The 17,883-nt window shown below is 40.4% G+C and overlaps 1 protein-coding gene across 1 annotated transcript in view; it reads left to right on the top strand.

Moving 5' to 3' along the window:
- The window catches only part of LMBRD1 (LMBR1 domain containing 1), a 132,665-nt gene that overhangs the window by 54,908 nt on the left and 59,874 nt on the right, over positions 1–17,883 (top strand). Inside the window, exons 6-7 of the mRNA XM_020897090.2 lie at positions 10,519–10,607; positions 14,136–14,209. Coding sequence (XP_020752749.2) covers positions 10,519–10,607; positions 14,136–14,209 — 163 coding nt within the window. The remainder of the gene's footprint in view (positions 1–10,518; positions 10,608–14,135; positions 14,210–17,883) is intronic.

A 17,883-nucleotide genomic window follows, 5' to 3' on the forward strand; every position in this document is an offset into this window, starting at 1 on the left:
GGAACTGGGATGCTGAGGGTCTGTGAGTGTGGAGGGAGCACGTATCTGAGGACGAGTGTAAGTCAGTTCTGACCGCCTGGAGGGTTGGTACCACCAATCCCCCACACTGTTTCAGGGTCACCTGTATTAGTCTGCTCACACGGCTGTGAACAGCAGGCGTTTATTTTCTCGCCGTTCTAGAGGTGGAGGTCATGCTCAGGGTGCAGGCAGGTTTGGTTTCTGACGAGGCCTCTCTTCACAGATGGTCTCCTTCCCGTCATGCCCGCATGGAGGAGCGTGTCTCCAGGGGCTCTTCTTCTTCTCAAGGGGCATCATGCTCATTGGCTAGGGTCCCAACGTATGACCTCATTTAACTTTAGTTACCTCCCTACGCGCTGGTCATAGCAAACACCCTCTTCCAACGACACAAGAGAAGACTCTACACACTGACGTCACCAGACAGTCAACACTGAAACAAAACTGATTATATTCGTTGCAGCTGAAGATGGAGAAGCTCTATTCAGTCAGCAAAAACAAGACCAGGAGCTGACCGTGGCTCAGATCATGAACTCCTTATTGTTGAATTCAGACAAAACTTGAAGTAGGGAAAATCACTAGACCACTCAGGTATGACCTAAATCAAATCCCTTGCAATTATACAGTGGAAGTGACAAATAGATTCATGGAATTAGATCTGATAGACAGAGTACCTGAAGAACTGTGGACAGAGGTTCGTGACATTGTACAGGAGGCAGTGATCAAGACCATCCTGAAGAAAAAGAAATGCGAAAAGGCAAATGGCTGTCTGAGCAGGCCTTACAAATAGCTGAGAAAAGAAGAGAAGGGAAAGGTGAAGGAGAAAGGAAAGATATACCAGTCTGAATGCACAGTTCTAAAGAATAGGAAGGAGAGATCAGAAAGCCTTTCTTAGTAATCAATGCAAAGAAATAGAGGCAACAATACAATGGAAAAAACTAGAGATCTGTTCAAGAAAATTAGAGATACCAAGGGAGCATTTCATGCAAAGATGGGCACAATAAAGGACAGAAATTGTATGGACATAAGAGAAGCAGAAAATATTAAGATGAGGTGGCAAGAATACACAGAAGAACTATACAAAAAAAAGATCTTCATGACCCAGATAACCACCATGGTGTGATCACTCACCTAGAGCCAGACATCCTGGAGTGCAGAGTCAAGTAGGCCTTAGGAAGCATCACTACGAACAAAGCTAGTGGATGTGATGGAATTCCAGTTGAGCTGTTTCAAATCCTGAAATATGATGCTGTGAAAGTGCTGCACTCAATATGCCAGCAAATTTGGAAAACTCAACAGTGGCCATAGCACTGGAAAAGGTCAGTTTTCATTCCAATCCCAAAGAAAGGCAATGCCAAAGAATGCTCAAACTACCACACAATTGCACTCATCTCACACACTAGCAAAGTAATGCTCAAAATTCTCCAAGCAAGGCTTAAACAGTGTGTGAACTCAGAACTTCCAGATGTTCAAGCTGAATTTAGGAAAGGCAGAGGAACCAGAGATCAAATTGCCAACATCTGCTGGATCATTGAAAAAGCAAGAGAATTCCAGAAAAACATCTACTTCTGCTTTATTGACTATGCCAAAGCCTTTGACTGTGTCAATCATAACAAACTGTGGAAAATTCTTCAAAAGATGGGAATACCAGACCACATGACATGCCTCCTGAGAAGTCTGTATGCAGGTCAAGAAGCAACAGTTAGAACTGGACATGGAACAACAGAGTGGTTCCAAATTGGGAGAGGAGTACGTCTAGGCTGTATACTGTCACCCTGCTTGTTTAACTTATGTGCAGAGCACATCAAGCGAAATGCCAGGATGGATGAAGCACAAGCTGGAATCAAGACTGCCGGGAGAAATATCAGTAACCTCATGGAAAAATGACACCACCTTTATGGCAGAAAGCAAAGAGGAACTGAAGAGCCTCTTGATGAAAGAGGAGAGTGAAAAGCTGGTTTAAAACTCAGCATTCAGAAATCTAAGATCATGGCATCCAGTCCCATCACTTCATGGCAAATAGATGGGGAAACAATGGAAACAGTAACAGACTTTATTTTCTTGGGCTCCAGAATCACTGCAGATGGTGACTGCGGCCTTGAAATTAAAAGATAATTGCGTCTTAGAAGAAAAGCTGTGACCGACCTTGACAGCATATTAAAAAGCAGAGTCATTACTTTGCCAACAAAGGTCCGTCTAGTCAAAGCTGTGGCTTATCCAGTGGTCATGTATGAATGTGAGAGTTGGACCATAAGGAAAACTGATTGCCAAAGAACTTATGTTTTTGAACTGTGGTATTGGGGAAAAAGCTCTTGAAAGTGTCTTGGACAGCAAGGAGATCAAACCAGTCAATCCTAAAGGAAATCAACCCTGAATATTCACTGGAAGGACTGATGCTGAAGCTGAAGCTCCGATACTTTGGCCACCTGATGTGACAAACTGACTCATTGGAGAAGACTCTGATGTTGGGAAAGATTGAAGGCAGGAGGAGAAGGGCATGACAGAGGATGAGATGGTTTGATGGCATCACCAACTCAGTGGATTTGAGTTTGAGCAAGCTCTGGGAGTTGGTGAAGGACAGGGAAACCTGGCGTGCTGCAGGCCATAGGGTTGCGAAGAGTCAGACAGGACTGAGCCCCTGAACTGGACTGACTGAACCTCCCTACAGGCCCTGTATCCACATACCGTCCTGTTGGCAATTGAGGCTTCAGCATCGATTTTGTGGGGACAGATTCAGTCTATAGCACTCTTCTTTTGTCCCCCACCCCCAAATCCATTTTCTTCTCAGGTGCAAAATGCAGTTACCTCATCCCAGCAAGGCCCAAAAGTCTTGACCAGTATCGAATCTGGGTCTTGAATCTCATCTGAATGTCATCTAGATCCGAAGTGGATGAGACGTGATGCCTCATCCTGGTCAGAATCCTTCCCCAGCAGTGAATCTGTGCAGCACAGGTTATGTGCTCCCAGATACAGTGGTGGGACAGGCACAGGATAGGCATTTCCATCCTATGGGGAGACATCAGGAAGGAGATTTGAATGTGCCAAATCAGTTCAGAACCTAGCAAGGCAGATTCCTTTAGATCTTAAGGCTCAGGAATAATCATCTTCCTTGCTGGGTGCTTTTCCCTCCAGGCTCGCCGAGGGGTGGGTCCCTGCCCCAGCCCTCCGCAGCCCTGCGGGCCCCACCCCCTGATTCTGGGTGTTGGCCCTGCCCCCTTGACTCTGCCTCAGCTCCTTGGCAGCTAAACTGAGCAGAGGCCCCTGTCTTCTGAAACTGAGGAGGAAGCCGCTCTGTCCTCTAGTCTAGTAGGAGCAGCAGCCCTGATGGTAACTGAAGTGACTTTGGGGTCTTTCTTGAAGGATGAAAACTTATTCTCAGCTAAATAACCCTGTGACCCCATCCTGACGAACCTCGAGTCTCAGCGCCTTCCCTTACCGTGTCTCATCTGCGCTCCCTTACCTTAGTTCAGGTTGGCTGTGTCTGCTGGTGTCACCCTGTCTATTCCTGTCTTCTCTGAGACAGCTGATTAAATCGATGGTTTCTGCCAGTGCTAATCTCCTTGAGAAGTGATTGTTCAGCCAAGCTCTTAGAACGTGCCTTCTCACTGTTTTCAAAAGGCTGGTTCCTTTTTGCTTATCTCTCTCTTGCATTTTACTATAAATGGTATGGAGAAAGCAACTTGCTCCTTCCAGCACTTTGCTTAGAATTTTCCTCAGCTAAATATCCAGTCTTATCTCTCACGAGTAGTTCTGCTTTCCATAAAGCACTATAAAACCATTCAGCCAAGCTCTTCGTCACTTTCTAATAATGATCTCCTTTCTTTCAGTTTCCATTAACATATTCTTCATTTCTAGCTGAGATTTCCTCAGAATGACCTTTCATGTCCATATTTCTACCAGCATTCTAACAGCTTGTATATCTTCTCTAAGATGATAGAGGCTTTCTCTAGAACACTCTTTCCTTCCTGAGTTCCCACCAGAATTGCCTTTAACATCCACATTTTTATCAGTAGTCCCTTCACGGCAGTTTAGACTTTTTCTGGCACGCAACCTCTGATGTCTTTAGGCCCTTCCCTAGCACTGAGCTCCAAAGTCACATGCACACGTTTAGGTATTTGTTACAAAGTAGAAACCTGCTTCATAGTGCCAAAATCTGTATCAGTCTTCTTTGGTTGGGAATAATGTACATGTGTGCTCAGTTTTGTCCAATTCTTTGTGACTCCGTGACCTGTAGCCCACCACCTCCTCTGTACATGGAATTTTCCAGGCAAGAATACTGATGTGGGCTGCCATGTCCTTCTCCAGGGGATTTTCCTGACCCAGAGTCTGAACCCATGTCTTCTACATCTCTTGCTTTAGCTGGTGGATTGTTTACCACTTAGCCACCTACTTGAGCTGTCTTAACAGAATACCATAGTCTTGCTAGCTTCAGCAGTGGACACTTACTTCTTACAGTTCTGGAGGCTGAGTGTCTATAATTAAAGTGTCAGCAGGTTTGGTGTCTGGTGGGAGCTCTCCTCTGGGCTTGTGGATGGCCACCTTCTCCCTGTGTCTTCACATGGCTTTTCCTCTCTGCTGGCCACCAGCGAGCTCTGGTATCTGTTCCTCTCCCTACAAGGACATCAGTCCCATCAGGTCAGAGAGTCACCCTTGGGGCCCTGTGTACAGGTACCATTCACATGAGGACTTAGCACTTCAGCATAGGAGTTTGAGGGGGAGGGGACAAGGTTGAGTCTCTTCTGTATGGTAACGGAGAAACTGAAGTTAGCATGGAATAGTTCAAGAATGGTGTGAAAAGTGTAACATGAATTTAGATCCTCCCTTCCCCAGTTGCTATTCAGTCTCCAGTTGTGTCTGACTCTGCGACCCCATAGCACACCAGGCCTCCTTGTGCCTCACCATCTCCTGCAGTTTGCCCAAGTTCATGTCTATTGCTTCAGTGATGGAATTCAGCTATCTCATTCTCTGACGCCCTCTTCCCCTTCTGCCCTCAAATCTTTCCCAGCATCAGGGACTTTTCCAGTGAGTTGGCTGTTCCCATTAGGTGACCAAAATACTGGAGCTTCAGCTTCAGCATCAGTGCTTCCAATGAGTATTCAGGGTTAGTTTCCCTTAAGGTTGACTGGTTTGATCTCCTTGCAGTCCAAGGTACTCTCAGGAGTCTTCTACAGCTCCACAGTTCAAAGGCATCAATTCTTTGGCAGTCTGTCTTCTTTATGGTTCAACTCTCACATCTGTACATGACCACTGGGAAGACCATAACCTTGACTATACGGACCTTTGTTGGCAAAATAATGTCTCTACTTTTCAACACGCTGTCTAGGTTTGTCATAGCTTCCCTGCCAAGAAGCAAACATCTTCTCATTTCATGGCTGCAGTCACCATCCACAGTGATTTTAGAGCCCAAGAAAGGAAATCTGTCACTACTTCCACCTTTTCCCTTTCTATTTGTCATAAAGTAATGGGGCCAGATGTCATGATTTTAGTTTTTTTAATATTTAGTTTTAAGCTGGCTTTCACTCTCCTCCTTCACCCTCATCAAGAAGTTCTTTAATTCCTCTTTGCTTTCTGCCATTAGAGTGGTATCCTCCACATATCTGAGGCTGCTGATGTTTCTCCCGCCTGTCTTGATTCCAGCTTGTAACTCATCCAGCCCGGCATCTCTTATGACATATGCTCAGCATATAGGTTAAATAAACAGGGTGACCGCAGACAGCCCTGTGGTACTGCTTTCTCAGTCCTGAACCAATCAATTAGTTCCGTACAGGGTTCAAACTGTTGGCTTCTTGACCCGCATACAGATTTCTCAGGAAACAGATAAGATGGTCTGGTGTTCCCATCTCTAAGAGTTTTCCACATTTTGTTATGATCCACACAGTCAAAGACTTTAGCGTAGTCGATGAAACAGAGGTAGATGTTTTTCTGGAATTCCCTTGCTTTCTTTATGACCCAGCAAATGTTGGCAGTGTTACTCTGGTTTCTCTGCCTTATCTGAACCTGGCTTGGATGCCTGGGAGTTCTTGGTTCATGTAATACTCTAGCCTGGTATGCAGGATTTTAAGCATGACCTTACTACCATGGGAGATGAGTGTAGTTGTCCGATGGTTAGAACATTCTTTGGTACTACCCTTCTTGGGAATTAGGATGAGGATTGACCGTTTCCAGTCCTGTGACCACCGCTGGGTCTTCCAGATTTGCTGACATATTGAGTGCAGCACTTTTTTAAAGCAATTTCACCCCTTAGGGTTTTGAATAGCTCTACTGGAATTCCATTGCATCTACTAGCTTTATTAACAGCAGGGCTTCCTAAGGCCCACTTGACTTCATGCTCCAGAATGTCTGGCTCTGGCTGACTGACCACACCATGATAGTTATCCAGTTCATTAAAATCTTTTTTGTACAGTTCCTCCATGTATTCCTTCCATCTCTTCTTGATCCTTCAGTACAAAAGAAAAAAAAAATTGTAAGATAGCATTTCAAGTGTTTGTATTGGCAAGTGACAGGCCAGACCTTAGCCACGTAGGTGGGCTCCAGATCTTGCATACAGAGTTGAAGACGTTGAGCTTTATCCTGCTGAGCAACTGAAAGGCAGTGCAGGTGTGGGTATATTGGTGTTTGTACCCATGAAAGCAAATATGTGTGAATTTTTTGCAACACTGAAAGATGCGTGGAAAGGGGCATTTGGGAGTTGGTCAGTGAGACACACATGGTGGGTAGGAAGATCAGTCAGTTAGCTACCGCTGTCAGGAGGTGAGAGTCTGAACTGGAGTAGTTCCAGAGAGCAGAGAGGAACACACAGGTAGGCTGTTCGGAAGATAAATGTGACTTGGTGATTGAGTGTAGGAGGTAAAAATCTTATTTTCAATTTTGCTTAAATTCATGGTTTCAGTTTCATATCTACTGAAATTCATTAGCCTTTCCTTTGTCTCTTCTTGAAGAGATAATCTGTATTAAGCTAATTCACTCAGATTAGGTGTTGAAGATTTTTTCTAAGCAGTTTTACTATTGTTAAGAGCAGAAAGGAAATTTATAATCTTATGAGGATTTTAGTTCTTAGCTTGATCTTGTAGTGTGTGTCTTTGAAAGTTGAGGTTCTCTGTATTCATTTCTTTGTGTTGGGGTATAGTTGATTAACAATGATGTGTTAGTTATAGGTTTATAGCAAAGTGATTCAGTTAGTGTATACACTACTATATTTAAAATAGATGACCAACAAGGACCTACTGTATAGCACAGTGAACTTGGCTCAACATTCCATAATAACCTAAATGGGAAAAGAATTTTATTAAAGAATAGATACTTGTATGGGTATAACTGTATAAAGGTATAAACAGTTTGCTGGATCTTTTTTTTTTTTGAGAGAGAGAGACTGAGGTTAAGAAAATATCTGTAGCTTTCAATCACACAAGTCTCATTACACTTTTGGTTTCTTTAGTATCATCACCATTCAGTAAATACCTGGTAGTCATATAACTATGTCAGTGAATGCCTCCTCATCAGAGTGGAAGTGTCTGTATTCTGGGCTCTTCCTACTGAAGTGGCCTCTGTATCTGTCAGGAGGTGCTTGCCTGGCAGGTCTCAGTCTAGTTCTGTGGGGCTGATATTTGACTGGTGACCGTTGCTTGACCTCTTCTGGTTGTTAAAAGGTTGAAATGCTTCCACGTGAGTCAGCAGCTACTCCTGAGTTACCCCACCCTTGGCCCAGTCAGAGTGTAAATCCTGGTTCAGCATGTGTCTTCAGAACCAAGGCCAGCGTATGTTGCCATGTGAATGCCTTTGCCGTGGGAAGTGAATGAAAGTCTCTCACTCATGTCTGACTCTTTGCCATCCCACAGACTGTAGCCTGCCAGACTTCTCTGTCCATGGAATTCTCCAGGCCAGAATACTGGAGTGGGTTGCCATGCCCTCCTCCAGGGGATCTTCCAACCCAGGGATCAAACCTGGGTCTCCTGCACTGCAGGCGGATTCTTTACCATCTGAGCTACCAGGGAAGCTTGAGATTCATTGTTAAATGTTTTGAATGTTATCGCCCATGACATGTAGACATATTTAGTTATAACTCTTGGATTCTGCTTCTGGATATTGCTCTTAGTTTATGAGAAGGTATTTTATGTCTTTTTGGACTACATGGTCCTGGTGGCAAGGCGGCTGATGAACATGCTTAGGGTTTATGCTTTAGCTGTTCCCTCTAGTTCTACCTAAGATAATAGTGCTAGAATGTTAGCACTCTGCTGGTTGCTTCAGAGTAAGTGTTTTCTTGAAGTTATTCTGACAGTAGTTTGGGCCATTTAAGATTTTTGTTTTGGGGCATGTCAAGTTTCTCTAAATATTTGAATTGTTTAAGAGCCCTGTTCAGCAGTTTGAACATGAAAGTGTCAAGAGCAAGAGTTAATTACTTTCTTCTCCCATTGGACAGAACCTTTGGTTACATAAAACTGATATAGATACTGAATATTCCAAGTAGGAATGCTGTTTTTAGATATTTGTAATACATATTTCTATCTTAATAGTACTGGAGATGATATTTTGTGCAACATAGAATTTTTCCGCATATTCCAACTAACAAGTTCAAATATACTTTTCAAAAATATACATGTACAATTTTTTCCATATATATATATGTATGTATATCTCTGAAAAAACTGCATCGAAATAAAATAGAAGAATGTTATATAGATTTTCTGGCTTGATTTATATATTTTTTTGATTTACATTTTTATTCAAGTGCTAATATATAAGTTAATGTCATTATAGCAGTATATTATGCATGAGCTGTTCTTTATTTTTTGATTCCATCTGTATGGTTTTATTTAATTGTTTTTGATTTTATAACCAGGGAAACAAATGATGAATTTTTTACATGTCTTGCTCTTTCCTTGTGGCTAATCACTTCTCTATGTAAAAGTAGTGAGAAATAAGTCTCACAGATTGAGATGAGTGTAGTGAATTGGTGTCAGTGCAAATAGAAATTTAAATAACCTCATGATGTGTCTGCTGATTCATCTTTTTATAAGGATAAAAAATATAAGTTTTACCAAGTAAGGGCTTCCCTGATAGATCAGTTAGTAACAAATCCACCTGCAATGCAGGAGACCCCAGTTCGATTCCTGGGTCGGGAAGATCTGCTGGAGAAGGGATAGGCTACCCACTCCAGTGTTCTTGGGCTTCCCTTGTGGCTCAGCTGGTAAAGAATCTGCCTGCAAGCAAATATCTAAAAAAATTTTTTTAATTAGAGTAATTACTTTGTTTTACTTGCATACATTATCAGAATAACTATCTTAATATATTATTGAACTCATTCAGTATTACCCCTTTACAAAAAAATAGGTCTTATTACATTTGCTATTATTTTCTCCCAATCTGAGGGCTGTCTTTTCACCTTGCTTATAGTTTCCTTTCAGAGCGAAGTAAGCCAGAAAGATAAAGACCATTACAGTATACTAACACATATATATGGACTTTAGAAAGATGGTAACGAGAACCCTATATGCAAAACAGAAAAAGAGACTCAGATGTATAGAACAGACTTGTGGACTCTGGGAGAAGGCGAGGGTGGGATGTTTCAAGAGAACAGCATCGAAACATGTATATTATCTAGGGTGAAGCAGATCACCAGCCCAGGTTGGGTGCACGAGACAAGTGCTCGGGCCTGGTAGACTGGGAAGACCCAGAGGGATCCGGTGGAGAGGGAGGTGGGAGGGGGGACTGGGATGGGGAGTACATGTAAATCCATGGCTAATTCATTTCAATGTATGACAAAAACTACTGTAATGATGTAAAGTAATTAGCCTCCAACTAATAAAAATAAATGGAAAAAAAAATAGGTCTTACAGCTTTGCTTACAATTAAGATTGTGTTGGATAGGAGGTAGTATTAGGAGGTAGAGTTCACATGCACAATCTAAAGGGGGTACTAAGTTTTTAGTCTCTTGTTTTGTTTCTGAGCTAGATAATGAAGTGCTTTTCTTTTTTTGTCTGCCTCTTTTTTTCAGTTATAGATTGAAAAATAAGTGAAACTACTTCATTATGTATATTAGACAGAATCTTGACATACCCAGAAAAATACTAAGAAAGTAAAAATCACACCTAGTTCTACAATGAGATATTTACTGTTAATTCTAGTGTATTATCCTTCTATTTGTTTTAATGCATTTAAATATACTGAAAGCATGACTTCTATTCTGATTTAACAAGAGATTCTTAACCTTCTTGTGCTGTGGACAAAATAGCTTTAAATGCAAAAAATACATAGTATTACAAAGGAAACTAATTATACCAAATATAGAAATTAAATCATGAGAACAAATGTGTGATATGTTAAACACGCGGATGGGAAACTTCTCACACCCCTCTGTACATGGTGTAGATTGGATTTGCTAATTCTTTGAGGGGGAAAGTTGACCTCACCTTAAAAAAATTACTAGAAATGGAGTTTCAGGTCATTTCCTTTTATTTAACCTTTTGTCTTTAAAACCATTAAGCAGAGTTACTTTCTCCTTTGTAGTGCTTTCATTCCATTGAATCTTCCTGATAACAAAAATTCTACAGAGTGGGAAAAGGTGAAGTTCCTGTTTGAAGAACTTGGAAGTAGTCGTAAGTATTCTTTAAAAAAAAAAAAAAGTCCATAGTAATTCATATTTCATGATACTTGTGACTTTCTTTGGAAGTTGTCTGTTTTTACACTGCTAAGAATTTAACTTCATAATTCTTTTAACTCATGGTTTAAAGGATGCTAGGCAGATGAGGAATCCATCTAGCTGTTATACAGTCAGTCTCTTGACTTCTTTATAAAAGTACCATGTTGAAAATAAAAGGTGATCTTCAAAGTATTTTAGCAGTAAAGGTTTTATAATTTCTGTGTGGTCTTTAATTCACTTAAAATAATATAGAGTAATATGTTAAATATGCTAGATACCGGTTTTTATTTTTAAACTGAAAGAACCTTATATTGCTCTTTGATCATGATTAGGTAATTTTTTGTGGAATATAAATTGGAGAGTTTTTTTTTGCTTTTGCTGTTTGTAGCTTGAGGATCTTAGTTTCCCAACTAGGAATCAAACCTGTGTCCCCTGCAGTGGAAGCACAGAGTCCTAGCTGCTGGACCATCAGAGAATTCCCCAATTACAGAGGTTTTATGTGGATGAAATGATACTTTATTACAAATTTACCTCACTGAAACATTTTGAAGTTCCTTTTCCAAAAGTTTTCCTTACGTTAATCAGCATAGCCTGCATTTTTAGAGGGGGAAAGAAAGCAGGTTTAGGAAGTCAGTTTAAGAAAGTTTTTTATCATTAAAAAATATAGTTAGTATTAGAAACTGCTATTAAATAAGAATGGGTATTTTGTTATCCAAAATTTCATGTACATTTGAACATAGTAACTTTATTTTCAAAGAAACCTAGAAAATTTATAAACATGGAAAATTCTTACTGCTTTTATATTTATTCTTTTTAATAGATACTGTACATTCTTTGATTAGCACCTCTTTCTCTTTACCTAGATACAGTATTAAATGATGATTAAATTAAGTCTTAAAGTCTTTGCTATACAACTTCTTAATTTTCTTGCTTTCCACTTAAGATTTCATCTTGTAAATTGTGGTCCATTAACATCTTGCTGATACCAGCAAGAAGATGGTAGCAGGCCTGGCATCTAATGATACTGCATGTCAGGATTTATGCATCTGACCCTGTTGCTGAGAAATAAATTGCTTCTTTTCCTGCAGTTAACTCCTTCAGGTCTCTTGAGTAACTGCCCTTTTGCCCTGAACGTTTTTCTCTAAGTTTTGCTGGTCTTTGAGTGCTAGTATAACTTGAATCTCTGGTGGCTCAGACAGTAAGAATCTGCCTGCAGTGCAGGAGACCCAGGTTCAATCCCTGGTTGGGAAGATCCCCTGGAGAAGGGAATGGCTACCACCCCAATGTTCTTGCCTAGAGAATTCCATGGACAGAGGAGCCCGGCAGGCTACAGTAAATGGAGTCGCAAAGAGTTGGACATGAGTGAGTGACTAACACATAATACACACATAACTTGAATCAGTAATTATATAGGTAGCATTATGGTTTTACAGGTAGCATTACTGTTGTAATGCTATCTATATAATTACTTGCTGTAATCTCTTTAGTCTTAATTAACATTTAAAAAACTTCAAATCTTAAACACTATATTTTAGAGTACATTTTGTTTATTACTGTTAGTAATATTAATTTTTTTGATTGGCCAGATATCTTAGCAGAGCACTCCTTTTTATCAATTCTGGGATGCATATTTTTACATGTCTTCATATCTCTGATTTTATGATGCATTTTATAAGTGAAAATATTTTAAAATTGCTATTAGCCAAATGCCAGGCCTCTCTTAGTTGTATGAATACTTTTTGTTGATACTTCTAGTAAGATCAAAAAAGTAATGGCGTCAGTGTCTTTGATTTGGTAAAATGTAGTATTACAGTTTGAAAAATTGAGGCTTAAAAATTTGCCTTGCATAGTTTCTGAACTTGTTAGTAATATGTTCTCCCTAAGTATTATATTTTAAAACTGAGATGTTAGCTTTAATAAGGTAGGTCATTCTAATTCTATTATTATTTGATATTGATACAATGAATTAATTTAATAATTATATTTGGTTCCACAGGACCTGCATTTAAACTGCATTTAAACTAGGTCAATACTGGTCTAGTAGAACCTGTATTAAAACTAGAAGAGTTAGTATTGTTCTAATTTGACTATTAGAATAATATTTAATAGTATTAGAATATTTAAGAATATATACATTTTAATATTCTTAATATTTAAGAATTCTCAAATTTGCATAGTATTTCATTCCATTATCTGGCATGTTTATTTGAAAGTGTCACTCTCACAACCCACTCTTTGGTCTTCCTTTAAAGTGAAAGTGAAAGTGTTAGCGTCTCAGTCATCTCTGACTCTGTGTGACTCCATGACTGTAGCCCACCAGGCTTCTCCACCCGTGGGATTTCCCAGTCAAGAAGACTGGAGTGGGTTGCCATTTCCTTCTCCAGGGGATCTTCCTGACCCAGGGATCGAACCAGGGTCTCCTGCATTGTGGGCAGACTCTTTACTGTCTAAGCCACCCGGGAAGCCCCTTCCTTTTTTTATTTTTTTGTTTTAAAAAAACTTTTATTAAAGTATAGTTGATTTACGATGTTATGTTAGTTTCAAGTATATAGCAAATTGAATCCACTATTACATATATCCGCTCTTTTTTTTCCTTAAGATTCTTTTCCCATATAGGCCTTTAAAGAGTATTGAATAGAGTTCCTTGTGCTCTACAGCAGGTTCTTATTAGTTATCCAACTGTTTCTTTGAAAAGTCACAAAAGATCAACTTATACCATCATAAAGGCAAAAGGAGTGATAGCCACAGATAAGGTAGTACATCCCACATAGTAGAGGATATCCAGGGCACACTATACGCTGAAAAGGCAGTGATGGGGAAGGGAGATTTGTAACCTGTTCATGTCACGGGGGGTAGCCCCTTCCTTTAAGAGGTTTCTTAAATATAACTTGGTAGCATAGTATTTCTGTTTTTGTATTATCTTTGAAACAATTTCCTATTTGTTTGTGTTTTTTTTTTTTCCGTAAGGGAGAATGCTAGCTCCTTTCATGTTAAAGAGGGAAATAAACTCTTTACGATTTTAGTTATAAGCTTTATTTTTCAAACTTACTTGAAAGTTAAGAACAAAGAAACTAGGAGTTTGAGATTGAGCAGAAGGGGAAGAAAGGGTCAAGGACAGTGACATTCCTATCATGTTATTTCTCAAGGTCTGCCGTTGAGAAAGGCCAGGGAATTTTTTGGTCAACTTTTGAGTATATAATATTCTGCTGATTTCTTTTTAGGCTCAATAATTAGGCAGTGATTTCCTTTAATTTTAAGAGGTGTGAAGGAAAAAAAGTCTTACTCTGAAAGATCTTTAAGAATTCCATTTATGAAAAACTATTTTAAAACTTTTCCATTTGGAGTTAGCACTTCAAGAACAGGATAATGCCTATGGGGTTTATTCCTTTGGAATGTGTGAGAAACCCAATTTTTATATTGATTTGTTGAATATAAACATTTGAATAGCTATACGTTTTTAACATTGTTTTTTCTTCCTTTGCAGATGGTTTAGCTGCCTTGTCATTTTCCATTAGTTCTCTGACCTTGATTGGAATGTTGGCAGCTATAATCTACACAGTAAGTGTGATGGTGATAATTGAGCTATAATTAAAGAATCACTTTATGAAGCAGTTTTTACCTAATTAATATATTGAATTTGGCTCTGTTTTCTTCTTTAATATTTAGTACTTTCTTCATTTTTCTTGAGAAGAGGGTACATTTTTAATTAATTAGTCATTTTACCTGTATTTGTGAAATTTAGTGTTCAGAAATAAATTTTATAAGTTGTGACCTTGAAGTGGTTATATACTATGCAGTAGTAGATTTAGTGATTTATAAGCATATTAGAATGAATTGAGTAGATTCATCCTATTTGGGGATGGTGCTGGCAGTGAAGAACCCACCTGCCAATGCAGGAGACGTAAGAGATGGGGGTTCAGTCCCTGGGTAGGGAAGATCCCCTGGAGGAGGGCACGGCACCCCGCTCCGGCACAGCCCACATGGCAGTATTCTTGCCTGGAGGATCCACGGACAGGGGAGTGTGGCAGGCTGCAGTCCGTGGGGTCTCGGAGCCGGACTCACTGAAGTGAGTTAGCGTGCATGCATGTGTGTGTGCTCAGTTGCTTAGCTGTGTCCAACTCTTTACAGCCCTGTGGACGGGTTGTATAGACCTCCAGGCTCCTTTGTCCATCAGTTTTTCCTGGAAAGAATACTTGAGTGGGTTGCCGTTTCCTCCTCAAGGGGATCTTCCCGACCTAGGGATCTAACCCACGTCTCCTGCATTGCAGGCAGGTTTCTTTCACTGCTGAGCCACTGGGAAAGCCCATATGGGGATACAGGGCTTTTTAAGTCAGGTATTTTTCATAACTTGATATTTCTCCAGTATAAAGAATCTAATCTTACACTTTCAGAGACTTGTTTTTTTTTTTCTTTTCTTCTTCAGTCTCTCTGGGAATGGTATGACATGAATTATAATAGCCTCACTAACTTGTGTACAGACAGCTTTTTCCATTTTTTGCTCAAATTATAGAGGAAAAGCTAGTAAAAATGCTTCTTGCCTGCCTCCCAAAAGAAAGTTGTGCAGGAAGCTTTAAACTATATAGAACCTTTTTCAGATTAATGAAGTTGCAAAGATGGAAAATACTGGTTATAAAGAAAACATTTTGGGGATTGTTCGAACGTCTTCCTTGAAATATAAAAGAAATGGGCTGTTAGATAGCAGAATCTAGTTTTGTTAGATAATCATTCAAGTGTCATAATGTGTAATAAAAGAAGTCTGAAATATGCACATTTTAGTATCTTTCAGGTGCTTATTTGAGTACTCAGTTTTCTTATTCATTGCCATTTTTGCTTTTTTCATGTTTGCTACACAAAGAAGATATCTGGGGAATTAACCTCCCATCTGACACAATACATGTGCAGCAGGAGAATTGTGTTTTAGGAAACAGTCACAAGTTAATAACATAATAGGGATAGACCTGCCTGGACTCTGCTGCCCTGTGACTGATCTGTTATGCTGATCATACGTTTGTGTTTTACCCTTTGTGGGTCAATTTCTTCCCCATTAGATGTGAATTTTTCTTAAGGATTTTTAAAGGTCCACATCAAATGATACTTTTTGTAAACTGCTCTGAAAACTGTAGGGAAATGAGGATATCGCAGTCAGTGAAGGATTAGTCAAGAGAAATGATCAGAAATAGAGGAAACTAACAAGTGGGATCTTCATCAGGAACCAAGAGGAATCTGAGACTTTCCCTGACTGCTACAGTTCCATGGGTGTTGGTCAGAGAGGCAGGACTGCTTGTCGGGGACGAAGAACTTTCTGTTTCCCAGCAGAGGCAGCGACCGCGGGACCACGTTGCCCTGCGCCAGTTTCCTGAGTCCCGACCCTCACAGGGACACGTGAAGAGCACCCAGCAGGACTGTCACAGAGCTGGGACCCCAGGGTGCAGGGGAGCTGAATCTTTACAGTGGCCAGGAGACGTGCCTGCCCTTGCTCCAGAGGAAGATACTTTCTTTGTTTCTCAGGCTCTTTGCTGCACAAACATTCTTGAAAAGATCGTGCAGAAAATAAAAAAGGGCAGTGAGTGCCTGGCTTGCAACATGTGCTTCAGAGACCACTGAAAACTGTCTTCTGACAGTCAAGAGGCAGATGCTGTGAAGATAGTGAGCACAGATGGCAGTGAGGGCCGGAAGTAGTGTCTCTGACCTCTGAGCAGAGATTGGATTGAGGCGGACGGGCAGAGCTGTGCGGGGAGGGCAGTGCGGGCTTCTGGGGAGGGCACCGCGCTGTGCTCGCAGGAGCAGGGGGTGCGGCCAGCCGGGCAGGCCCGGTTGGGGGGAGGAGGTGAGTGCCTAGAGGAGCGGCCAGAGGGCAGGCTCTGCACACCCTGTGGCCCATGCCTAGGATTTTGGATTTTATTCTGCTGAGATGAGAAACCAATGGAAGTTTCTGAATGGAAAAGTTAATAGGTTCTGACTAACATTGTAACAGTGTTGCTTTGGTGGGTGGAAATTAAGCTGTGGGGCTGATGAATGGGGGTGGGGAAAATGTGGGAAATGATTAAAACTCTTTGAAAGAGAGCTTCCCTACAGGAGCAATATTATTGTTAAGGTAAGTATTTCAAACTCATATATTTTATATTGAAATGGAAACTGAAAGCTATCATGTATGCCATCAAACCAAGTGTAATGATCACACTGGCTTGGTTAAAATACCCTTGTGCGTGTGTGCTGAGTCATTTCAGTCATATCTGACTCCTTGCGACCCCGTGGACTACAGCGTGCCAGGCTCCTCTGTCCATGGGATTTTCCAGCACTGGAAGTGGGTTACCATATCCTTCTCCAGGGGATCTTCTCGACCCATAGATTGATTTGTGTCTCCTGAATTGCAGGGGAATTCTTGCCTGCTGAGCCACTAGGGAAGCCCTTGACCCTGAGTACAAGAAATTAATTATTAAAGGTAAAATCATGTCTGTTCTAGAATCGGTAGCTCTTAGTATTGAAACTACAGAAGCTTTTGTAATATATGTATCAGTTGAGTATGAATTACTTAGATACACGTTGTTTAGTTCAGAAACTAGTTGATTATTTAAATTTTACCAAGATAATATCCACTGTACCACATCTAAAGGAATAGCCAGATGATTGAGCACTCAATTTTAGAAGAACATCAAACGACATGTTGTCTTACATAGTGTTTTCAGCTTAAATTGAAAGAGAATCTGCTACTTTTTAAATTAAAAAAAAAATTAAAAACAGAACCTCTAGGCAAAATTATTTATGCATACATTTAAATTTTTTGGTGCCACCAAGTGGGGAAATGTTGAATAATGCTGTTTTCATATAAAATGTATCATACGGAGCACTGAAATGCCTATAAATGCAGAGACTACTGAACTTTTTATTTGTACATTCATGCTAAGTCATTTAAGTTGTGTCTGACTCTTTGTGACTCTATAGCATGTAGCCCACCACAGGCTCCTGTGTCCATGGGATTCTTCAGGAAAGAATACTGGAGTGAGTTGCCATGTCCCCCACCCCCAGGGGATCTTCCTGACCTAGGGATTGAACCTGTGTCTCTTCCATCTCCTGCATTGGCAGGCAGGCTCTTTACCGTTGTGCCACCTAGAAAGCCCTTTTAATTATGTACACTTACCAGTAAAAAAAAAATGAACATGTCTTCCAGGAGTTTATGAATTATGTACATCTATACATACATATGTATAGATATAGATATATTTATGCTAAAT

Source organism: Odocoileus virginianus, chromosome 19 (genome assembly GCF_023699985.2).
Source record: "Odocoileus virginianus isolate 20LAN1187 ecotype Illinois chromosome 19, Ovbor_1.2, whole genome shotgun sequence".
In the NCBI taxonomy this organism is placed as follows: Eukaryota; Metazoa; Chordata; class Mammalia; order Artiodactyla; family Cervidae; genus Odocoileus; species Odocoileus virginianus.